The sequence below is a fragment of the Ambystoma mexicanum genome, chromosome 10 (assembly GCF_040938575.1).
Source record: "Ambystoma mexicanum isolate Mex_15411 chromosome 10, UKY_AmexF1_1, whole genome shotgun sequence".
In the NCBI taxonomy this organism is placed as follows: domain Eukaryota; kingdom Metazoa; phylum Chordata; class Amphibia; order Caudata; family Ambystomatidae; genus Ambystoma; species Ambystoma mexicanum.
In genome coordinates this window covers 1355030837-1355056840 of record NC_090932.1, presented here as the reverse complement: position 1 = coordinate 1355056840, position 26004 = coordinate 1355030837, and the positions used below count along the sequence as shown (strand labels likewise).

The 26004-nt window shown below is 45.0% G+C and overlaps 1 protein-coding gene across 1 annotated transcript in view; it reads right to left on the bottom strand.

The window, feature by feature from the left end:
• LOC138492324 (clustered mitochondria protein homolog) overlaps positions 1-26004 on the bottom strand; it is a 1100229-nt gene that overhangs the window by 106061 nt on the left and 968164 nt on the right. The window contains exon 22 of the mRNA XM_069619372.1: positions 20015-20136. Coding sequence (XP_069475473.1) covers positions 20015-20136 — 122 coding nt within the window. The remainder of the gene's footprint in view (positions 1-20014; positions 20137-26004) is intronic.

The window sequence follows — 26004 nt, the reverse complement described above, 5'->3', positions numbered from 1 at the left end:
AGTGAAGATAACCAGAGACGCCTGCATACCCTTTGCAACACCGTGAAGCGACCACTGCTGTCCTGACCTGGTTTTCTGTGCGTGTGGAGCTCGGAAGAGAACAACGCCCTCCCTTTGGCTGGTGCGAACAACCAGTCCCAACACAAACTTTGAATTGAGCCATCTTCCGAGGTCCTAGGAGTTTCCAGAACTGCAGAACCCCAATACAAGGAGACCTGCTGCCCATTTCGAGTGCATAGTCGTGGAAAGGCTGAATCCATCCAAATCTTTGCTGAACCCGTAAGAACACTCCAGAGATCCAATACAACTCTCCCAGACCCCCCTCATCAGTGTGGGACTGCAGGAAGCGAAGAAGATTGACCGGACGATCCATGTCCTTTGTTGGTGCTGCAGAAAAGGCGCCAAAACCGCAGAGTGAACCAAGAAGTTGCTCAAAGTCGTGTCCCAGGTCCTTCCTTGAGACTGCTGCTGAGAGATCCCATCTTTTGTCTGGCCTTCAGTCATCAGACCAAGGAATCCGGAGTTCGGGTCCAGAGCTACAGCATCAGGGAGCATCAATCACAAACATTTTCTTCTAACCTAAGGTACTATGGGGAAAAAGGTATTGCTTACCTGATCCCAAGAAGTCGTTCCAGAGCGATGGCGTGCACATAGAAGTGTCCAGGGTCACCCCCTCTTACCTCCGACTCAGGCCGCTGCCTGTGTCCCTTCGTGTCCTTTTACAGGTCTCCCTGGTTAGTTGTTAACTTGCTGCTTCGATAACACTGGAGACTGGGAGAAATCTTCAGGAACTCTATTCTGCTTTTTGTCAAGACTGAGCCCCACCGAACTGCCTTAAGGGGGGTTGCATTTTGGGACTTAAAAGACTTACTTAGCGAAGAAACCCTCTCTAGAAACTTGAACCAAGCCAAAGTTACACTAACCATTTTACTCCCTTTAAGTGACTTTACTATATGTGTTTGCAGAGTAAATGCAGACTAAATGTATTATGGTATGAACTATTACAGGGGTGAGCGTAATAGCCGATAATACAATAACATTGGGCCTCATTATAAGTTTGCAGGTCTGGAAACAAGGGTGGTGAGCTCACCGGGACCCTTGTTTCTGGACCGGCAAACTACGTGTCTGCCTGCCATTGCTGCTGTCCCGACAGGTCTGACCCTCCCTATCACGGAAGCACTGGCACCGTTAACAACGGTGCCGGCGCTTCCTAGTCCCCACTCCCATAGAGTCCTATAGGACTCTATGGGAATGGGGACTTACATTTGACCAGCGCCTGAATTCCCGGGCCGCCGGACTTGTAATCTCCCGGTGGCACCGGGAAGTCAGGCACCGGTAAAATACTAAGAGTCTGGCGGCAACCCGGCAGGGTTACCGCCAGACTCGTAATGAAGCCCATTACGCTGCTACAAATTTAACGGCGAGCACACACAAAAGTGTCCTTTGAAATGTATTCTCAAGCATTCCGAAGTGTATTATTGTAAACGTCTGAAGTACTTAAAGTGAGTCTGGTATATATATAATAAATATAATCTCTCTCTCTCTCTCTCTCTCTCTCTCTCTCTCTCATATATATAATATATATATATGACAAAGTCGTGTTTGTATGTGGCGTTGATCTTGGGGACGCAACTCCTCATGAACGGTGAAATCTGGCATCATAGATTTTGCATGGAATATTCTTTATTTCATTGCTGAATTAATGTGACTATTTCTAGCTCGATAGGTTATCCCGCTCCCAAGATATTTGGTTTTTCAGAATTATGTTTTGCAGTGTTCCAGGTACCATCTACAGGTCATTAGTAGAAAGTACTCATCATCGCGCTGTCTGTGCTAAACTGATCTGGCATTTATGTTTTCATTTTTTTTTTTAGAAGAGAATTAGTGTGTCTTTCTTTTCATTGATTTGTTTTGCAATAAACTTGATAGATGTTAATTTCACTAATTAATTGAACACCATACTATTTACCTCAGATTTAAATTCTCACATGAATATCATATTTGTATGCTTACTGTGATTATTTGCCGTGTGCGTTTAGTAGCAAAAATAGCCACCACTGCAAATAATCATAGTAAGCATACAAATGTACATACAATTGAACAATGATTTGCATCCCCAGCATGCGCAGCTGAAAATGACAGACTTAAGTATGTGTTGCAAAAAATATGTTTCTTATTGGAGGTCTATAGTTCTTGCATATATATGAAAAGAGGAATTAGTAATAACTTGTATACAGCGATGCAACACCAGGAAACCTTTTCTCTTATAAAAACTATCAAATTGACAGAAAAAAACTTTGTTAAAAGGGATGTTACGGTTAAGATGCATCCTACTCCTCTGCTCCAGTAGTTAGCCAGTGGTGTCCCACCTTGGCATCCCTTGACACTTTCCTCCTGGGTTTTCATGAGTACTTGCCCATCTGTACTTCTATTTATGCACTTATCTCACTGCACAATGCATATGTGCATTTATAGGTAAGCAAGGGAAATGCAGATGCAAAAGATTTGCAGAAGATTTTTAAGTGTCAGTTGGTGTGTGGAAGCTTAAAATATGTTGATCGGGTTATATTTACAGTTTGTGGAAGTGTTTGGTGGATGGATGTGTGACTGTAGAAAGCAGGCATTGAGGGAGTGTTACAAATATAAAATTTGCCCTGTGCGATAATGTGCACGTGCCATCCGGGTCTTTTAATGATCCATGGCCTGGAAAGGGGACTGTGGAGACCGCAGATAGTTATAAAGGTCTATCGATTATAGTCATTATTGTATGCTAGAGAAAAGTATTTGGGACAGCAAATTGTTTGTCGTCCTATATTTTTCTGTAGTATACAATTGTCCATTATTCCCATTAGCTTAACACAAACTATTGAGTCCATCTACTTTACAAAGAGAAATGTAAAGAAGAGGGAGATTAGAAAAGATTTTCTTTTGGTTCTATTTTTTAAACTGTGAAAGGTGGTTCCTAAAGGAACCTTTTCTTTGGATGTTTTTTTGATTTTTTTTGCATACAAGGTCAGAAAGTGAGGTGGTGAGGTAAATGAGGGAAGAGGCACCAACCACACATCTGGAGGGGCAGGTGGACAGGGGAAGACTTTCCCTGTGTGTTACATCTAAGGTAGGGGGCAGCGTTTCTCATGATCTTTGATTACAGCTTCAAAAAGCACTTTGAAATTGCTCCCCTCTGCAGAGTGGTGTGTTGCAGTATATACAGAGTACTGTTGTCTTCGAAAGATATGGATCAACAGCCACTTATTGCTTGCAAGGTAGCTGGTGGAAATTTTGTGTCCCACAAAAGTAGGCTGTGTGGTTACAGTATTGTTTGGGGAAGATGACGTAGAGGAAGACAGCCTACTACTTGCTAAGAAAGAAACAACCTTTCTGAGAACATTGCAGCAGGTGGATTTGGTGCGGCGGCACCTTGAGGTGGCCCCGTAGGAGTACTGTCCAGGTAGTTCACGACTGAGTGCAATGAACTCCGTGCATTTTACTTTGGTAGCTTTAGCCTTTGGTACATTCCTAACAGTGGTAAAGAATTGCCACATCCATGATTCTCTCTGGGTGCTAGAGGTAGGCACTTCCTCTACCTCCTCTTTTTGGTCCTCTTCATTGTCTTTTGAAGTACTGCACTTTTTGTGTTTAGGTCCTCCAGCTGGTGGTGGCTCTTGGAGAGGAGGGATAGAAATAGATACCATTTTTAAAATAAATAGCAGTTTTGCTAATATTCTTCCAAGTATGTGCCGTGTGCTAGATTGTTAATGGATAATGAGTTAGAATAGCTGTAGGAGCTGTGCAATGGTATATTTTGAGCTTCAAAGTTCCAAGGTCAGCTGAAAATGCGCAAACAAGTCATCAGGCGGCACACATGGTCACCTGACTCTGTCACCTGACTCTGTCCGGAAAGTCTGCAATGACTTCAGACATCCGTGTGGGGTACATTTAAGGCCCTAAGCAGAAATATCCTTCAACCAAAAACTGCATTTAAACAGTGCCCGGCAAACGGCTGTGCTTTTCTCTTCCTGGCACATGTGTGGCGAGCATTGAACACTGCCAGCCAAAGAATGGCTCTGCATTTGCTTTACTTTCAAGTTGAATCATTAGGAAAAGACCTGCATTCAGAACAGCTCTACATTTGCTGTGTTGTTCTCTGAAATCCTAAAGTTGCGCACAACAGTCTAGGCGGCCCAGCATTTGTTCTTTCTTTCACTGAAAACACCACAAAGTTGTGCCCTCCATTGAAATATACCCCTGCATACTGTGTTTCATCTGATTGCCAAAAGGTTAGGCAATACCTCCCAAGAACGGTTTTGTCTACTATAAATCACATGAGGGGAGAGTTCTGCTTTTCACTCAACACGGCTTTTGTTTCCTTTTGATGTGCACCAACGCGCTCAAATTACAGTTTATGAATGAAATAGCATGACGTTTCTTTTTCCATGTCAATGTCAAAGAAATCCTGTGCAGCATCCTTTTGTGTCCATAAACTAACAGTATATGCAAACCCCCCCAGAAGATTAATTGAAAAACCATCCTGTGGTCTGCAGAAACCACATTTGTAAACTTGAAATGAAAGGAAATGAACACACGTGTGAATCGGCTCTTTTGAAAATAAGGAAAATGCCGTTTAAAAGTTAAAGTCAAATGACAGTTTTTGCTCGCACAGAAATGTGATTGAATATGTGGGTGGGGATATGGCTATATAATGTATATTTGTCCCCACAAGATTTGGTTACCTTGGAAAAGACTCAGAAACCAGTAAAACTGTATTTTTGGCCCAGGCACTGAATTCACTGCTCTGCTTCTCAGTGAAAAGTTGCATCCATAAGTGAACCAGCCCACCATGACATACGAGGTGGCCGAGAGTGTGAGGATTCACTCGCCTGCTAGACTAGCAGGTGGCCCTGCAAAAAGGAACAGAGGAAGCCAGTAGGGCTGGTGCATGACCGAGAGATGCGATTTCCTCAGCACCCATTCTGAAAGAGGAACTGTCAAACTTCAAAGGGCATCATAAAAGTCCTTTATTGTAAGCAGAGCCTGCCAGAGACAGTTTGCTGTGGGGTCTGCAGCACCGCCCACACATGACAAATCCACAAAAATTGACATTAAAGGACTGCAGAATTTTACGAAATTTTTCCCAGCACCCTGAAAAAGTATTATGCCAGTTTTCCATGTGATTTTTAGGTGAATGTAAAGAGACCAAGTACATGTTTCTAGCACTTGGTGAACTGAAATGGCCATGAAAGACGCATTTCGGGGTGAATTATAAATGAGACAAATATGAAACTAGGTGGGATGATGCAAATTGTTATTGGGAATATATGTAGTCATTGGCAGAATTTTAAATATTATGCATTTCATAAAAATGGTGAAAATGTGCCAAAGGATGATGCAACCTCACAAAGAGTCGGTGATCGGATTGTCCGATTCCCTGTGACCTAGTGAATCCGCATATCTACTTCTCATGCTGGTGGCTCGTATAAGTTTGAAGTTTTGATCTATAACTCATTTTTGGTAAAAAGTAGGTTGAAGCGACAAAGAGGTCATAAATGCAAACACATAAATGATATCTTTTCCCACACCCAATCGGCCCAGGGGGAGGGGAGAGGACCGGTAGGCTGTCCTATCCCAAGAGAGGAATAATTCCCGAGTACTTCCCCCTAGCTGTCCAGGATCCCATCTAGGAGAGCCCAGTGACCAGATCCCTTGGCCCAGCTGTCCCAGTGACCAGATCCCTTGACCCAGCCGTCCAGAGTGACCAGATCCCTTGGCCTAGCTGTCCAGAGACCTCACTGGCTTTCCTGAATCCCGAATTCAAGCTTACATTGCAACTAACCCCAGTTCCCCAAAATGCATATCCTGCTCTCTGACCCTTACACCCCATTGAAATCCCATTCAAGTCCCAAATTTCCAGTATAAATGCGTTCACCTTTCCATCAACAAATCTGTAGTTTGTGTATGTTAGTGCATGTAACGCTCACCTGATTCCCGCAGAGGCTCCGGTCTTGACTGGGTGAATGCCGTATCTTCAAAGGTGATGTGTAACACACGGTTGGCTCTTTGGGCTGGACCTCTGTGCACTGTATGTCTGACTCGAAGAGTAAGATGTCTGCAGATAGAAAATATGGGATTAATGAACTGGGGTTATTGGGTGCCTCTCTCCTCTTCCCTTTCTCTTCTCCTGTAGAACCCCAAAGGTTAACACCCTCACCTTAGGTAAGTGAACGCCGAGCTCTCCATCTGCCTCGGGGCAGGGTGCCGTAACCAGTTTCTTCACTGGATAAGGGTGCAGGCCTCTTGACCTCAGAGGACTGCTGTCCGTCGTTAACTGCACGAACGGTAAGTTCTGGGCACTTCAAATGTCTTAAAAGTCTTTTGTAATGATATCTCTTGTTTTGCAGGGTTCCGGCGATGGCAGATGGCGGGCTGATGAGAGTTGAGGATCGAACCCGCGTGAGGAATAGAAGCGCCTGGAAGCACGTAAGTAAGCGCTTGTAGCCTGCTTCATGATGCGCACTAACTGTCCCTTTTATCTTGCAGGTACAAGTTCGGAGCTTTAGAGAAGCTGAAGGGTGCTGGAATACCCACTGGATTCGGCGTGGGAAGGAGTAATGGCACGTGAGTAATAAAGTTGCCCAATGTCTTTAAACGCACCTTCTTTTGTCTTTCAGATGCGGGATGCAGCGCCGAAGGCCTCCGGAGCGTGCGAAGAGCTGGTAAGCCTTTGTCTTTCAGATGCCGGAATGCAGCGCGAGGCGTTGGTGACAGCCGATGGACCAAGTAAGAGATGCGCTGCCACTGAAGACCGTAGTGCTAACCTGTTCTTTCTTTGTCTTTACAGGTGCTGCTGAAGACTGGATTCCAGGATGGTAAGCCTTTGTTCCCTTAGGCCCAGGATCAGAAGCAGAAGACACGATGAGCGTTCTGCTGCAGAGAATGCAGAATAACGCAAAGCAAGATTCATCCATCGGGTGTGGTTTAAATAGTATCCTGTAGTGCTTAGGTGTCTCCTTCCACAGCCACGCCTAAGAAAAGAGTTCCTGCTTTCCAGAAGAGTTCCAGTGTTCTGAACCTAGGGAGTGGCTCCTGCCCCACCCAACAGGAAAAGTAGTCCCAAACAGAAGAGGATCAGGGGTTCAACTGGCAGGTAAGTAAGCAGCATGGTCTGCTGCAGGTAAGTCCACCCAAGCATTATGAGCCCGGCGCTTCCAGCGCTGGGACTGGGCATCTTTATGAGCCTGGTGCCACTGGCGCCAGGACAGGGTCCAAAAGGTCCCAATTGGGACTGGCTGGCACTCGGAACCGGGGTTATGGGCCTGCTTCCAAGGGAGTCGGGCAAGCACTGATCTTTTGGAAGCAGAGATCATGACAGCGCATTCCTTTTAAAAGTCTTTCAAAAGTCTGTATAAATCCTACGCATTATTTTCCAGTACATCAATTAATTCCCCTATAAAGAGATTCACAGTGAGTTGGTTGACGTTCGAAATCAACCACCTCATGTCAAGTGCCTTTATTTAATGATTATAGCCAGTAAACTATAGTCTCAACAGAACTAGCCTTTGTCTAACAAAAACCGAATGTGCCCATGTTTTGTGTGCTTTCCTACCAATTCCGATTTGCATTTGTCCCATAGAAAAACCCTAACTGTAGTCCCATTAAGAGTATTCCCTTTCTGTCAGAATCCTACCTCTTAAGTGCCTCTGTTCCTTGTCCTGAAAACAGATTCTCGATTTTGACAGCCAAGCCCTTTCTGTGGCAGCCTGTCATCACAAGTCCCGTGTAGAAACAAATTCCCATTCTGCCACGTGTGTTTTCTTTTGCATTTGTTTTACTTTTCAAAGATCGATTTTCTTACCTGGTGTTCACGATGCCTTGGTGCCCTGCTTAGTAGTCTGTAAGCGTCCTTATCTCTCAAGTGTAGCAACACAAATTTCTGTCCTAGCTGTCCAACCTATCCCACCGCGGTTGCAAACTGCTGTGCGAGTAACAATTGAAATCCGATTATGCCATTTTGATCGTAAATAAGGTTATTTTCTTTTCCGTCCTCACGTCTTGGGGTGGTGGGCTGAATCCTAAATCTGATTTCTCCCTCTTCCTACCAACTCCTTGCCACTGACTTCCACCCAGAAAGAATTTAGTTAGCAGAAGTTTGGGGGTGAGTGTTGCAAGGGGGAGGGGGAGCTGCTTAACTTCAATCCTATATATTGCTCTTAAAAACAATTTCTGTTCCATTTGCTATTATTTGTATAGAGCATCCGGGCCCGTAGGCATCTGGATGCATACTGTAGTTGAAATGGTTACATACATTGCAAGAATGAACAGTTCTTAGTGGAGCATACATACAGAGACAATGTAATTTACATATAGGTATATACAGTTATATAGGTACTATTTACAGAAATGCAACATACATAAAATATATACAGTAGTAGTGTTGCATATTTACAACAATGGCATACCTAAGTTATTGGAGTATGACATGCAGCAGGGGAGTTATGGGTGAGCAGCAGCTAAATCCTGGTCAAAGAGCCAATTCTTGACTTAATGCTCGAAGGAGTGGAAGGAAGGCACAACTCTCAGTGTAGTAGGCAGGGTGTTCCATAATTTTGCTGCCAGGACTGGGAAGATGCCCCCCTCCCCTGCTTTTTGCAACTTAAATCTGGGTATGTGCAGAGAGTGGATTTGGGTGGATCTCAAAGGTCGTGTAGATGTGTGAGCCAAGAAGCCGTTTGATAAGTATTCAGGTGTGCAGTTTGCTTGGCACTTAAGAGTCAAAGTAAGTGTTTTCAGTGCTATTCTTTGGTCAATAGGGAGCCAGCGGAGGTTGCGTCTGGTGTCAGATATATATGTGATTTCCTGGGGATGTTAACGGCAGCCTTGATGGCGCTGTTTTGAGTTACCTGTAATTTATTGATGTTCCTAAGGCTAGTACCAAGGTAAAGAGCATTGCAATAGTCTATCTTTGACATTATGAGGGTTCTGGCAAGGGTGATGCAATTAGTGGTAGAGAGAAAAGGTCTGCAAGCTGTTATAAGTTTACAAGTATAAGCTGCTGCTGAGGCCACATCATTGGTTTGTCTATTGAAGGATATGGTGGAATCAAGATAGATACCAGGGGTTTTGGTATCATTGGACACATTAATGGTGTTCCCATCGATACTGAATGCCTTGAAGGCTGGGTCTAATTTGTTCAGTCTAAAGCGAGAGCCTAGAATAAGTACTTCTGTTTTTTCGTCGTTCAAACAAAGCCCATGATGGGCTATCCAAACCTAGATAATCGCATAAACCTTGTTGAGCGCAACTCAATCAGATACATGGTCACCCATGATAGGGATGAGTATCTGAATATCATCCGCATAATTTGTGTAGGTGACACCCAGATAGTCAGGATATCAAAGAGTGGTTTAGTAAATATGTTGTAAAGGGTGGAGGAAACGCAAGACCCTTGCGGAACCCCACATAGTACAGGTAATGGTTCTGCAGATGCAGTGGGTGAGAAAACCCTCATGGTTCTGTTGGCCAGGATCAATTTAATCTAAGAGGTGACTTCCTTTGAAAAATGAGCAGCAGTTTTGAGGTGGTGGCCGAGGATTTGATGGTCCAACAAATCAAAAGCTGCTGATAAATCAAGCAGGCGTAATAGGGCCAGTTTGCCCTGATCTTTTAGATCCTCGATTTGTGTTTTTAAATCAATTAAGGCAGTTTCTGTTCTGTGTCTAGGTCGGAAACCAGATTGGCGAAGACCCAGGAGATTGTTCGCTTCTAGGTAGGCCTGTATTTGGAGACATGCTGCGCTGTCCGGAATTTTCAGTAAAAAGGGCACAGTAGGGACCTATGCCTGTAGTTGGACGAGTTGTTAGGGTCAAGGTTAGGTTGTTTTGATTAGAGGGACGACCCAGGCGTCCTTAAGGTTGTCAGGGACCAACCCTGATTTAAAGGAAGCATTAATAAATGAAGTAATAAAAGGGAGCTAGTTCGTGTGCGGCCTCTTTAATGATTGGGGCCGGACAAGCATCGCCTTGGCAGTTGGATGGTTTGATCTTCCTGATAATGTTTTCCACTTCCCAGGTGGAAAGTGGGGAGAAGTTAAAAGGTTTGATCGTGTGTGCATGAGTGGTGGGGTTGTTGGTGAAGGGGTTGTAGAGGTGGTCTGCAGGAAGGCTGTATTTTTTGGGGTTGATTTTAGTTTGTAAGGTGGAGATTTTCTTGAGGAGTGCTTTTTGGATGTTAGAACACCATGAGGTATCAGTAATATAATTTTTGATCAGGGCTATTGGAAATTCAAGTTATTTGACGATCTTGAAGAGCTCTTTGGTGTTAGATTCAGCCTGAGAAATGCGCTTATTGTATATATCTTTCTAGCTAGCAATATAGCATCTTTGTATGCAGTTGATGCCGTATTTAAGATATCTTTGTTGGTTTCTGTAGGGTGGCCTTTCCAGTGTGCCTCTGCATTTCTCTTGGCTTTGCGTAAATCTCTTAGTTGAGGGGTACACCAAGAGTTAAGGAGGGCGCAAGGTTTAGATTGCCTGAATTTGAGAGGGGCTATAGAATCTAATGCCTTCAGTATGGTTTGGTTGTAAGTGTCTACTAAGGCTGTAGGGTCAGAGTAGGTTGCAGAGGCTTTGTTAAGAAGGGGAAGGATTAGGGGGAGAAGTTTCTCCTTGGAAATGTCTCTTATTTCTGTTGTGGACAGGAGATGCAGGATTAGAATTGAGACCATGAGGGTTGGATTTGATGGTGAAAGTTATTTTATGTTGATCAGACCAAGTACATGGTGTGACAGATCCAAGATTGATGGAACAGTTCTGATTGATGAGCCAATCCAAGGTTCTTCCTTTGCTGTGGGTAGGTTCAAGGATATGTTGGGTGAATCCTGAGTCTGCTAGTGAGTTGGCTAAATCTTGAGCTGCCAAGTCCTTAGGCTCTTGATAACCTAGATTGAGGTCACCAAGTAAGATGATTTGGGAGTTAGGCTTGGTATTAGCTGTGAGGAAGGCTGATAGATCTTCAGCAAAGGTAGTGATTGGGCCCGGTGGCCTGTAGATAAGGTGCATTGTGGCTGTTTGATTAGGAGATAGCTGCAGTTTGACTGTTAATAGCTCAGCAGAGTCAATATGCGTGTTTGGGATTTGTCTAAGATTAAGAGATCTTTTGAAGATAAAGGCTACGCCTCCTCCTTTGGAAAGGGGGGAGTCTCTGTCGCATCCAATGATGGTGTAATTCTCTGGAACTGCTAGAGATAGGGTGGGGCCAGATGCTGCATGTAGCCATGTTTCCGTAACGGCTGGGAAATCCAGGGCTTCAGTTTCAATGAAGTCAACAACGTCTAGCGCATGAGCTGGGATATATCTAGCATTGACAATGGCACATTTGATCATGGTGTCTTTTTTAACATCTTTATTTAATTAGAACTCGTATATAACAATAACCACAGTAGTGAGAATCACAACAGTAACAATATTTCAACAATTCATGTAAATAGTAAATACAAAACATCAACCACATAGTAAGAAACCTCATCCACAATTCCCACCCTAAACCCAAAACATATAATAAAAATACACACAACATAAACACACACACAAACACAACAACACAACACCCACTCCCATCCTAACCCTACTATTTACCAAACCGACTAACTTACACTTTACCCAAATAAATCATTGAAGGATTCCCAACTTTCACAGTATTCAGCCTCCCGATGAAGCCGATAAGCACAAGACTTTTCATGTCTCGATAGTATACGCATATCTACCAACAGCGTGTCTTTAACCTGGTGCAGAGTATTGTTGAGAGTTACAGGTTTATGTGCGACAGTGGAAGTAGGTGCACTTGAGTAATGGCAAGGTTTAAAGGTGAATGGCAAGGGGATGTGTGTTGGTCTAAGGGTGAGTCTAGAGCCTAATCTTAGGTTCCTGTAGTTAGTGGAGCAGGGCTGGTTAGGTGTTGGTTTGGTTGTGAAGTGTTTGATCCATAAAGCTGGGTTATTGAAGTATTGATTAGATCTGGCCATATTAATTGCAGATTCCATAGTGGGAGGGTGTGTTGCACAGGGCCAGTTAAGTTTAGTGCCTAATATGTAGCATGTGAGTATAATAAGGCACAGTATTGGGAATAGTCCAAAGGTTTGATATGCACGATACATAGTGTACTGTGGGAAGACAGGTGACCAAATAATCAAGTGGGATACTGGGCCTAGTGAGTTTGGTACTAGTTGGTGCTGGGTAGCGAAGGCAGGTCCTTGCTAGTACATTGTAATATAGTATAGTAGGTTGGGTACATAAGCAAGTCCCAAGATGCTACAGTAAGTCTAAAAGGTTTCTGTATATTATGTTAGGAGTTTGAATTAACTGTTGTAGGGATTTTTGCATTTGTATTGCCACAAGATTGGTGGCTGCTGCCCAATTGTTTTATTTTGCTTTATTTTTCATTTGACCATAAAATGTATAAATATTATATTGTTACACACCGGCCTGGTTCCTGGTCCATTGCTATACGGGGTGTTTGTTAAGGTGGGTGTGAGACGGGTTGGGGGCCTACTCAAATAAAGAACCTGCGGTTAATTAAAGATAAAAAGCGTTTTTATTGTGCGCCACATTCATTGTCAGTGGGAGAAGTCCCTGGCTGGAGTGTCCCATGTTATAAAACAGTTACATCCGCGAAAGTCTGCGGAAAAGTGTATAGAAGTGTTAAAATTATGCTAGAAGGTGGGAAATGGCAGGGTTTTAAGGTGAAACTGTAAATCGGACAAAACTTTTGCTATATTGTGGTAAGTATCATATTAGTAAATTGTAGGAAATTAGGGTGGACTGGTAAAAACCCAGGAAATTCACTTGAAAAACCTTGTTAAAAACGGACGTCATGGTTAAGTTGCACTAATAAAAACCTATAGAATTCTATGAAATAAAGTTGTTACAGGGACATTATGGTTGCAAGTAAAACCGAAACCCCCCAGAAATTCGTCAGTTATGGTAAACTAAGCAACCATCACTCGCTCCACCACCATGCACTGCTAAGTGCAACACTCAGGACATCAATGATGACCTCACAGATGAAATTAAATTGGATGAAAAGTCCCTAAAATGGGTTGTGTTTATAATGTTGGTAACAACATGTCAGGGGTGATCAGGATATCTATTGTGAACTACTTAATGTATTAAAGAATGTAGTCCCCTAAACAAAACATATTGGAGTGTTGTTGTTACAGGAACCCAATCATGCATACACATAGGCAATGGCTGAAATATGCACCATAGAACATTTTTAATATGGTAATTTTGGATAGTAAAATAATGAATGCTACCTTATGAGAGTTTTGGGTAATGTTAAACATGGAACCAATAGCTAATAGTTCACTACATACTTGCGTTAGCACAAACAAATATGAAGACTCTCAACGCATACAAATCAGAGACACATACAGGGGGAAAAAATAAAGGAAGAAACAACATCATCAGAAAAGGTCAACAACATTAAAATTCATTATCACGTATACAAATGAATTGTGTGTTTGAGGCCTGCTTATTGCCCCAAATATGTGCACCATGAGCTGAGACCAAACCCTAAGTAAACTACCTTAACATAGGACGAGGTTAACGTCTACATATATATCACCTTATGGATTTTAAAATTCTCAAGGTCAGTGGACAAAAACAACTGGACTAGATATGTCTGAACAAAAACAAGTGGCCCACATATGTGAGGTCATCAATGACATTTGTGAGGTCATCTTTAATGTCCTGGTTGTTAGTCTTAGCAGTTCACAGTGGTGGTGCGCGTTATGGTTGATTAGTTTACCATAACTGGTGAATTTCTGGGGGTTTTCGGTTTTTCTTGCAACCATAACGTCACTTTACCAAAGTTTTTTCATTGAAATATATACATTTTTACCCACTGTTGGGGGTTCTGCTAACAGAACACCAACACTTTACTTTCAAAACAGTTAGGCAATGGTAACCAATGTTAACGCAAAACTTTAGACAACAGTGTATGGTAAATTGAGTGAAGAAACTTAGCAATTTAGAACCTGTTGGATACAGGTAAGTTAATTGTAAGAAAAACAGATAACCCACCTGAAAACCTTAGGAAATGGGGCTTTGTGCCCAAATGTCACAAGTTCCACAAGATTCATTTGCAGAAAGTTCTTACAGGTTCCTCTCCCAATCGCACCACTCTGACAGAGGAATCAGGGCAAACCTTGACCAGACCAACAATGATCTTTAGCCAGGCCAGGGAGAGGTACGGTTAGGACTTTAAACTCATACAACACTATGGCGGAGAAAGGGTTAGGAATAGGTATGCAAAAACTCCCCCTCGCCCGCAGCAATACAACTTCAGCGCCCAGTTCAGGTTTTCCCAGATCTGCTGGGCCCACTTACTACTATACTTTGTCCGGTCGAGGCAGATCCAGAGGGTGTGGTTATAGAGGTCAGGATCGGGTACGGCAAGTTTGCGATTCCAGACTTGGATGAGACGATACTGGAGACTGGACAGTTGGACACCCTTAGTCTGACAGGATGAAGACCTCCACAAAGCAGACCTCAGGGGACCTAAAAGTCGTGTTGCAGAGGTGGTCATCACAATCAGGCAGCGGCAGGTGATCCTTGTGGTGAGAACAAAGGAACAGGTCATCCTCGGCTTCTCTTCAGTCAGAAAGGCAGAAAACTGCGGGGAAAGAAGTAGATATGCAGAGTTCTGGAATGAGCTGGTCAGTCCACCGGGTGGTCCAGGGACCAGATCCTCGAGCAGGAGTAGGGACGGACCAGTTGTTCCCACCAGTCTCGTGGTCGAAGCATTGATGAGGATTTTCTGGAGATCTATAGAGAGGAGTGGGGCTTCACTTGGATTTGGCTGGAGGCAATCCTAGTTAGCTGCAATGGTCCGTCATTCTTAGGTCATCAGCGGGCTACACTTTTCGTAGTGGTCTTGTCTACAACAATGAGGTGTCTAACAACTGCAGGAGTTCTCCTTTTTACGGGATTTGGACTGGGGCCGCCCCCAACCCCACCAATGGTAAGGATCTGCACTATTCAAACTGGCAGATGTTGTCCAAGCATATCTGCCCAGAAACACACTTTGCTTTGAATGTGGATTGGGTCCAAACAGACGCAGCCTAACTTCTGGCCACACAAGGAAATCAGAGGTGTTGCCTGGGAAAAAGGGCTTTCCTTATGAGGCAATTCAGGCCCAGATAGGCTTGGGGGAAAGCCAATACATAAAATGGTCAAAGGACAGGCAAACATCTTGAAGCATGACCATTTTGGAGTATATCATACTCTTTATGGCATTATGTGGTAAAAAAGCAAAAGTGTACAAGAGAAAAACAGTTGAAAAATATCCAATGCCACCAGACCCTCCCTGACACATTGGGCTTCATTACAGTTTTGGTGGTATTTCAGTGGTAAATCCACTGAAATACCACCAAACAGATTGATGGTTAGCGGCAGTTGGTCTGGCCGGATTACCGCTGTATTCCAAGTGGTGCTAGGCAGTCTTAGTTGCCATTCATTGGAGCCCATAGGACTCTATGGGGATGTCAGCAGAATTACAAATTAATATTGGCCGTTTTTGGCAGTAAATCGGAGGAATTACCTCCAGCATTCTGCTGGCGATTTTTACTCCACCTTACCTCCAAACCTGTAAATCTTCTGTGAGGTAATGAGGTGGTAATGCAGTGGTAACTCAGTTACCACTAAATTATGACGATTTTTGGCCACACAGCTGAACTCTTAATGAGGCCCATTGTGTTTGCAACAGTTAAGTTGCAAAAGAAAGTTATATGGACACAAAGTATTCCAACTCTACTTCATGGAAAGGTGACATGTGCAGTTTACAAATAACAAGAACTCCACTAAGGGAGATAGTGTTGCCCAGTACGGATAGTCTTAGGGACTGATCAGTATCCCAATAAAAAGTGACCAAAAGCAAGGCGAGTAAAGTTTTGTGCTTTACTTACCTCCCAAAAAATCAGGTCAGGGGGCAGAAAGTTGCAAATAATAAATGTACCATTGAGGTCTATGGGGGAAAAGCAGCAAAAAAGAAAATGTTTCCCCAACGCTGGCACTGAACCACAAAGCAGAGAAGCCTCCTGCGCTTCTGGGGAATAAGGAGTTGGAAGTAGGTGTCTTTAGATCCAAGTAAGCCAAGAACTCTCCTTTTGGCAATATGTTAGGCAAGATTTGGTGCAGTACCCTTTGGGTGCACTACAATAACCTTGACCTCCTGGCAATAGGAACCCAACCTTTAGTTTAAGTCTATACTATACAGGTTGGTAGTGTGGCTGAGCAGCCAGGCTTATCTCAAGAGGGGTCAATGTGAGCAGTAGGGCGGTTACACAGAGATTCACAGTGACAAGTATCCAAATAAACACTTAAACTCAAGGTTTCTTGATTAAACAATGATAAATTTATCTAACAGTTAGTTATAAGCCTTATTCAGAAGGAGCAATATCAGTAACGCACAAATACACTCCAAAATACACACTTAGTTTCTATAAATCTGCAAATACCCACAGGATGGCACAGAGACACTTCCTACACCCTCGGGTGACTTCAATAACTAGGACACTGTGGACATTGATATATTGATAGACATTGATATATTGATATATCACTGGTACATTTAGAGCAATGCTGAGTTTGGCGTCAAAAAGGAAAAGGTTAGAGGAAGAAACAATGGTTAACAAATTTCTCAAACATGTAAGCACTTTTGAACCCCCCCAATGCGATGCAGATTAACCCTTTTCCAGCTATACAAGTAAAGAATGTATGACTTTTTGGAGGGACAGATCAACACACAGTCAGAGGTTAGAAATCTATCGGGGAGCCAGGACAGCCAATGTCTTTTGAGCAAAGTCTAGGGGAGCTGAAGTTCTTCTTGAAGGTAAGTAAAAAGTCTTGCACAATGTTAAGAGTTTTGTTGAAAATGAAATCACTGTTGGGCCACAAGCCGCGAGGCTTGTGAAAGGCGGAGCTGCAAGCAACTCTACAAAAGGCAGTAAATGCATGTCTCAACTGAGAGCAAGCAAATTACACAGCAAGAGGTAAGTACCCCTCAGTTCACAGTACCTTTGGTCTGAAGAAATTGATTCCAGCTGGCTTCTGTTCCTGTTGTAGTATGGCAGATCCTGTTGTTCCTGGGCCTCAGTCGTGGGGACAAAAGGGAGGACTTCTGGGGACTCCCGCAGTACGGTTTGAAGGTCGGCAGCAGTAATGGGCAAAGTTCAGATCATCAGCCCTTTGCGTTTTCAGCTGCTCGCGAATAGCACCACTCCGGTTCTTGGGCACCTTGTGGAGTTTCCTTGCTTCTGGGGTCCAGCACTCTGTTGAGATGGCTCAGGCTTGGTTAGTCCTGCTTCGAGGGAGTCCGGAGGATCTTGCTGGCGCTCGAGTCAGACTTAAAAAACGATGCACTCAATTCTGCCACAGCAATGGAAGTACAGCCAGCTTCAAGAGGATTTACTGATGAGTTTGTCTTGGGTCGATTGGTCCCACCAACCCAAAGGGAGAAGTCATCCTTTGCAGGGCTTCTCTAGTCAAGGCGAATTCGGAGCTTCAGCACTGCAGCTGGGCTTCACCGAGCAAACCAATGGTCCAGGAGTTGCAGCAAGCTTCTCTTCCAATTTCTTCTTTGGATTCCTTCTTCCAGTGGTTGACTCTGCCTTCCAAGCAAAATACCTCACCTTTTATGCAGCTTTCTCCCATTCATTCGCAGCCTCGCTGTCACTATCACAGCAGGGTGTCTGTTCTCCAAGGTCAGCCAGCCAGCCAATCACCTTTGGGTGCATTCCTGTAACCAAGGATACTAAGCACAGGGAGTTTTGGGGACCTTCCTCGCTTCCTGCTCTGCCAGACACGCTGGAGCCAGAGGCAGGCTTCACCAGTGAATCCTACCAAAGACAAAACGAACAAAGGGACCAAACCTGGTTTGGAGCGCACAGTAAATCAGAAAAAGGTCCTTTACAACAGGAAATGGCGTAAAAACAAGACCAGGCAATTTTGACAATATGTGCACCCATGGGTGCTGTGAGCGTAGGCTGCGGTAAAACACACAATGGTAGGAAAAAGTAAACCACTGCCACCAGCCATTAATTGTAGAAAGGGTAACAAAAGAATGTTACATGAGAAAGGGGATACCAAGTAACCACTCCAGCACTCTATGTAAGATGGTGTGTGCTGGGTCTTCAAAGTTACAAAAGGTAAGTAAAGTCAATTTCACTTTACTACCCTTGGAAACGGTTTATCTCAGAGTTTAAACATTTGGGACATCTGAAAGACTTCCCTGTGTCACTGCACTGAAGGTGCTGTGTGACACAATTTAAAAGATGATTCCTACAGAGTTTGTCAGACTCCACAACCAAAGGAAACACAGTTTCCAAAAATTACATTTAAAATACACAAGATAGTGGGGGGAAAAGGGTCTCGCTCTCTCTCCAGGTTTAAAAATATCAAGTCCTAAAAATCCAGCAAAGTTGCTGGGGGTCTCTGTGGTAGAGGGAATTAGCACATTTCTGAGAATTCTCCCCAACACTGAAAGCCTGAGCCACCTCAATACAATGCTGGATCACAGATGCAAGGAAAGTCCAGAGTGATATCCGTGACACGGCGGTGGAGCTATTTGCTGAGACACGAGGAGCTGAAACTGTGAAGTGAAGCTGAATTGAAGTTTGTCCTTTGCGGCTGCTGACCGACCCATTGTAGTGCAGGAGTCCCCAGCCGTCCTCCCTCTTGTCCCCACGACTGAGGCCCAGGAACAAACAGATCTGTAGAGCTGCACAGGAACAGTAGCCAGCTGGAACCATTTCTTCTAACCAAAGGTACTGTAAAGTTTGAGAGGATTTACCTCTTGTTGTAGCCTTACTTGATCTCAGTTGAGACTTGTCTTGGTTAATACTGTAGAGTTGCTTGCATCTTCTACTTCTCCCAAGCCTCCCAGCTTGTGGCCCTAATTTGATTCTACCTTTCTACAAAGACTTCTAGAACATTGTGCAAGACTTGTACTTACCTTTACCTACAAGAAGTGCTTCAGCTCACCTAGACCTTTGCCCAATTGACTTTGGCTGGCCTGGCTCCCTGAATGACTCTTCTTTCCTCTGACATTGTGTTTTACCTTTCCTTCCAGGAAGGGGTTAATTTACTTTGCATTGGGGGATGGGGGGTCGTTCAAAAATACCTACCTGCTTCAGAATAATTGTGTGATCTCTTGTTTTATTCTACAACCTCTTTTCTTTGACACTCATCGAAGTGTTGCTCTAAATGCCACAGTGATATATTAATGTCCACAGTGTCCTAACTATTTAAGTCACCTGAGGGTGTAGGAAGTGCCTGTGTGCCATCCAAAAAGGGCATCTACTGATTTATTGAAACAGAGTGTATTTTGAAGTGTATTTTAAGTGTTACATATTTACTCCCTTCTAAAGAAGGCTTATTCAAACTGGCTGTTTAATAAATAATTGTTTAATCAAGATTGATTCCGGATTTGCCTCTCCTGGGCCAATCCGGAGCAATGAGTATAAGTTTTATTTGGATACTTGTCACTGTGAAACTATGTTGCAACCCTACAGCTTACATTGATCCCTCCTGAGATAAGCCTGGTTGCCCAGCCCTCTATCAACTTGTGTAGTACAGACTTATACCAAAGGTTGGGTTCCTATTGCCAAGAGGACAAAGCTGGTGCAGTCTCCCACAGGGTACTGCATATATTGCCTAACACTGTTTCACCATTTTGTGAAATGGTTGCACATCTCTTACCAGAGGGCTATGCAAAACTATTTTGCTTCTGCCTGTTTTATGTCTGTAATTTGTGTACTTGTCTAGCAACATGTATTTAGATCGCACAAGAGAGCATTTGGGGTATGATAGAGTACATTTTACAGAAATCATGATTGGTTTATGAAAATTACTATTTTGTTAGTGTAATGTTTACCTTGCTTAAAGACGCAAGTTATCCTTGGAGAGGTCTATATACCTTATTTTCTTCTCTTGTAATAAGTACAAAAAGTTGCTGATCAAATTACCTGAGTGCAGTTTGGAGGGACTTGATGCCATGGTATTTGGTGTTGATTTCCAAGGCCTTCTCAAGGAATCTCAGAGCCAGATCACATTCCAAAACAGCTTGCAGAACTACGCCAATGTTGCTCTGTCAATAAGTGTTTGGAATAAAGGTTATTCACACAGGTATGTTTGCAAATAAACACATTTTTTAATATACATAATGGTTTGTGAGTTGTTGAAAACGGGGATTCATGATTAAAATACAACTAGCATGCTATAAAACTATTTTTTCCAGAGCGATTATCACACCGGCTGTTTTCATACAATAAGGACAACTGTTTCTCAAGAATGATTATGAACGTGGGGTATTGTGGGATGCCCTTACTGCGACATTTTAATATTGGTTTTTCAGTAGACTGATTGCGGCTGCGAGTTGGGATCTTAACCCTAAGAAGTCCGGAATAGAGGAATTTCATCCCGGGACGAATGAGCTTGAAGAGAAGTAAAAGCTAATGCAAAGGCACTAACACGACGCGCTGGCATGTGTCTGGTTTTGAAAACGCGCGTTAAAACACGAAACACGTGTTAACCTATAGATGAACAAGTTACTTACCAACTGGTAATGTTCTTTCGACTGGATGTTCCTCCAATATTCCACATCGTTGACATGTAATGTCCACAGCTGTACACTTTGGAAACTTTCAGCAGAGGGCGCCCTGCGTCGATGTCCCTCGTCACTGGATGTTATAAAAAGGACGCACGGTGCCCATAACCTTAGTTTAAGTTTTTTCCCTCAGAACGTGTGGCACCAGTCTCATGACTGCACATAGCCTTGCGGAAACATAAGCTGCAATCACATTGGAAATCCTCCACCTGCAGCACAACCCTGTCCTTGTGAAACACAGTAAAAGGTGGCTTAGAGGAAAGTGTCTGCAATTCACTCACTCTGCGAGTGGAAGTAACCGCAACCAAGAACACAGTCTTGAAGGACAATGATCTCAAAGGACAAGAGTGCAAAGGTTCAAACGGAGCACCCATGAGAAATTCCAAAATGGCATGTGGAAAGGGGATGGCGGAAAGACATTAGGCAGTCCTTTAAGAAATCGAGAAATCAAAAGGAATCTTAAAGTAAGAACATTCTTCAGACGAGCGCTTAAAGATAGACAGCGCCGCCAGGTAACCCTTAATGGTACCTACTTGAAGGCCCCTGTGGGCCAAAGAAAGACAAAACCATAGGAATGGAGTACTGAAAAGGATCAACATGGTGTCCTTTGCAGCAGTCACAAAACCTACGCAAACGGTACAGAGATTTTGTTGCTGGCCGCAAGCAACACCTCCATCACGTCATCCCGGAGGTCCCAATCCTTGTATCTCAAAAGAGAGAGAGAGAGACTCTCTCCTGGGCCAATCCGGAGCAATGAGGATCTGGCGGAAACGCGTACAGCACCGGGAAGGACCAATCCACTACGAACGCTCTCGGAGGAAATTCCCTTGAGCAGAATCTCTCGCACTTCTGGTTGGCACTGGTGGCAAAGAGATCCACTTGCGGAAGGACTTCCTGAACCAATTCCCACTTGTGAGAGACCGCGCTCTGCCTGCTCAGAGCGTCCGCCTCCACATTTTCTTCTCTGGCCAGATGAACTGCCGAGAACCAGAGCTGCATTGCCTCTCTGCACAACGGGAGTGACCCCACCCCCCTTTTTGGGGAGGTAATGCATGGCCACTGTGTTGTCGGTCATGATCAGGACACTCTTTCCCCGTACAGACGGCAGGAAAGCCTTCAGGGCCAGCCTGATGGCCCTCAGCTCCAACAGGTTGATGTGGAGTTTGGACTCAGATGGAGACCAACGACCGCTGGCAGTCAAGTCATCGGCATGAGTGCCCCAACCTGCGAGGGAAGCATCCGTCACTACAGTCACCTCTGGCCATGGTTGCCAAAACGGCTCCCCCTTCAAGTTCCCTTCATTGGCCCACCACAGAAGATCCTGTGAGACCGAGAGTGGAATCTGAACAGGATCCGACATCTTGCCCGAGAACTATGACCACTGCATCTTGAGGACCCAATGCAGGGATCTCATCCTCAGCCTGGTCTCTGGCACCAGAAAAATGCAGGATGCCATGAGACACAGCAACCTTAAGAATTCGAAAGCCGGGAGACTCTGGGCATGTTGAAACTTGTCCACCATCTGCACAATGTGATGAGCCCTCACCTTAGGAGGCAAGCACTTCCCCATGGACGTGTCTAACACAGCCCCGATGTACTGGGGCTGTTGGGAAGGTGTCAGATGCGACTTCTTGAAATTGAGGGAGAAGCCCAGCTTGTGGAGGGAGCGGCACGTGAGACTGAGGTGATCCAACGCTTATTTGGGAGAGCGCACCCGGATCAGCCAGTCGTCCAGGTAGGGGTAGACGTGAATCCCCCCTTGCCCGAGGTACGCTTGATGAAGATCCTCAGAGCGGAGGTCAATCCGAATGGTAGGATCCGAAACTGAAAGTGCGAGTCTCTAGCCGCAAACCTCAGATACTTTCTGTGCTTGGGATGAATTGGCACATGCAAGTAAGCATCCTGTAGGTCCAGAGACACCAATCAATCCTGAAGTTGAAGGGCCTGGAGGACTTGAGAAAGAGTAACCATCTTGAACTTGTCCTTCCTGAGAAGTTTGCTCAACCAACCCAAGTCCAGGATGTGTCTCAATCCCCCGTCTTTCTTGGGGATCAAAAAATAAGGGGAATACCATCCCTTGTTCCTCTCTGCTACAGGCACCAGTTCTATAGCGCCTTTGTCCAGCCGGGTTAAGATTTCCTGCACAAAGAGCGAATCTGGAAGCTTCAAAGAGTTTTCCCGGTGGATTGTCGTGAGGCCGCCTTAGGAAGGGAAGACAGTAGCTGAGGGCTATGGTATCCAGAACCCACACATCTGAAGTAACGGCTCGCCACTCTTCGAGATGCTGAGACAGTCTGCCCCCAACTGGCGAACCATGGGACATGGCCTCATGACTGTTTGGAAGCGGCTGCAGCAGTGCCTGAAGGCAAAAAGGCAGCTGCCCGAGTGGCTTGGCACCTCTATTTCCCCCGACCACCACGGGTACTTTTTCGCTGGCCCCTTTGACTGGCGGCCCCTCTCGTAGTAACGAAAAAGAACCTCCCCTCCACTGCTGTCCCCTAGGACGAAAAGGCAGAGGTTGACGCACGGCTGTGCTTAAAGATTTTGCCGCAGCCTTCGAGGTCTGCAACCTCTCAAGGCTCTTGTCAGGCTTGTTGCCAAACAAATGTGCGCCATCAAAGGGCATGTTTAGAAGATGGCTTTGCACCTCCTGAGCAAAACCCGACTTCAGCAACCACGCAAATCTGCGTATAACGGTGCTTGCAGCCATGGATCGGCTAACACTGTCTGCCGCATCCAAACCCGACAAAGGGATTCGCACATAGCATCCTTGCCGTCTTGCACGAGAGCCAGGAAGCTATCCCTTTCTTCCCCCTCGGGAATATGCTCAGCTGTTAAAGAAACAGTTCCACAGAGTGTGTGAGAACCTTGCTAAGGCACAAGGGGAGTTGGCCGATTTCAATGCCATGCTCACCGCAGAAAATAACTTCTGAGCCCAACCGTCGAAGCGTTTGCCGTCCATCTTAGGAGGGATGGTAGGGTACGCCGCTTGCCTCGAGGTAGCCATGGCTGCCTCAACCACCAAACTCTCGGGAGTGGGGCGAGTGGAAAAATAGCTGGGGTCGCTAACGGAAGGGCAGTATTTTTTTTGTCAAAGATTTATTAACAGCCGGAAGAGATTCCGGGGACTGCCAAGCAGCTGCCACCCTTTTCTGTATGGTGAGATGAAATGTTAACACCAGGTCAGATGACGGACCTTGATGTAAGATGTCCATTAGATCATCCTGCACAAAGTCTTCAGGAGGACTGGACAGCCCAGATACTATGAGACCCTAGCCATGAGCCTCCTATATGAAGACTCAGCATGATCCCCAGGCTACCAAAGTTTGCCTCAACTCCTCCAACTGACAGTCTCCATAAAAAATTGGAGCCACATCCAGTTCAGTAGGGTCCTCAAAATCAGACCTTTCTTCCTCTTCATAGATGTTGTCCAGAGGGAGTTGAAACCCTGGCCTGGGTACAGAAGAGGGCCTGGAGTCCAATCCTGGCCTCACAGACTTCGCCGTAGCCTTCCTAGGAGGATCCACCACATCATGGTACTCCAACGGCAAATTACGGGCAGAAATCCCTGAAGGTGTCGAGGGCGCCGAATGCTTTGGCATCGACACTGGTGCCGATGACGCCGTGGGCTGATAAGATGGCAAAGCGTCGACGTCAGAGTCGGACGGACACGGCACAGACCGGGTCGACGGCGGCTTTAAGCCCTTAGTAGGTTGCTGGCGTCTCGCTGGGGACGAGGACCGAGACCTAGAAGCACGTCTCTTGTGACATTCCAAAACCTTGTCCGAACGGGACCTTGAAGGCTCCCGATGCAAGTCGAGGTCAAAGCCCGAAGGCGTGTGAGCCACGGTACGAGACCGATCCTGGCCGGGATTAGTTGGAAGGCGCGACCACTTTCCTTGCGGCCCAAACCTCCGAGGAATGGGAAGGCGACCGATGACGGTCGCTTCCGCGAATGCTGCAACGAGGAGGAAAAATTGCGGAAACCACTCTGGGACCGAGAACCCAGGGCCTCCTCCTGACGCGGAGGGTCGCCCCTCGAGTCGTCGGTGGACATCCCTTTGGATTTCGACTTGGATTTACGGGATTTACTGGGCTTAGAACCCCTACCCTACCTGGAGCATCGCCTTCCGCTCCCTCAAGGCCTTGGCAGTTAGCGACTGGCATTTTGAACAGTTGTCAGTGTTGTGACTCTCACCCAAACACCACAAACAAATGAGCTGCGGGTCGGTGATCGACATTTTCGACTTGTAGTCCTGGCAGGTCTTGAAGCCAGACCGCAGAGTCAGAGGGGTCGAAGAAAAAGACATCTCAACGATGAAACACACAAGGTGCGCCGAGTTTCACGAAGCAACACGTTCGTGGAAGAAATGGAACTGAGGCTACGGGCGCCGTGCGTCCCGTTTATAACATCCGGTGACGTCGCCCTCAACGGAGGCCTTCGAGGGACATCGACCCGATGTCATCGACGCAGGACGCCCTCTGCTGAAAAAGTTTCCGAAGTGCAGAGCTGTGGACATTACATGTCAAAGATGTGGAATACGTTGGAGGACACAATCCATTCGAAATGAACAACATTAAATGAACACATGGCGCATTCATTATGAGTGTCTTCTTGTAGAATGCATTTCTCAAAAAGCGCACATTGTGTTTCACATTCTGAAATTAGCATAACCATAGATAATCTCTACAAGACATGCTTGCACAGATTTTCTTTGACTCCATGAGGAGTTCCAATATAAGTGCAGAAGTAAAACAAGGAATTGTCTAATTTGCATGGATTGTACTTATTCCTTAGCCTACAAATAAATAGGTCCAACCTGTCCAATACATGGGGAGAATGTTAGCCTTCACATCTGGTCTCTGCAAGGGGCATGCAAAACCTTGCATTAACCGAGAAGAGACCTGGTTTCCGCACCTTTCACCACAGGCATGCAGCCACTAATATGTTGCTGCCCTTTGCAGGGACTGATCAGAATAAAGGAAAGAGTGAGGACACAGAATCACAATTCTCAGACTTATTCCAGGATCTGGAATAAACTGCTCAGGGTTTTTTCAAACTCCCAAAATGTTTCCCAACTAAATAAGGGCACTTCTTATCAGCTCATGATGCTCGGCCAATTAAGTACCTGCATGCCAAAGACAGTAAACAACTCTTTGGAAAATCAGACTTGAATATCCTTTAGTGAGAATAGGCATTGAATATGCAGGTCTGAAAAAAACAAAGCTCTGGCACCCTACCGTAAACAACTTCAACATGAGGTGCCGTACAGCGAACAGTGTGGTGTATAAGGTGTGGCGAATCACTGGACATAGTCACTTCTACCCAGGAGGGAGGCACTTCTCATG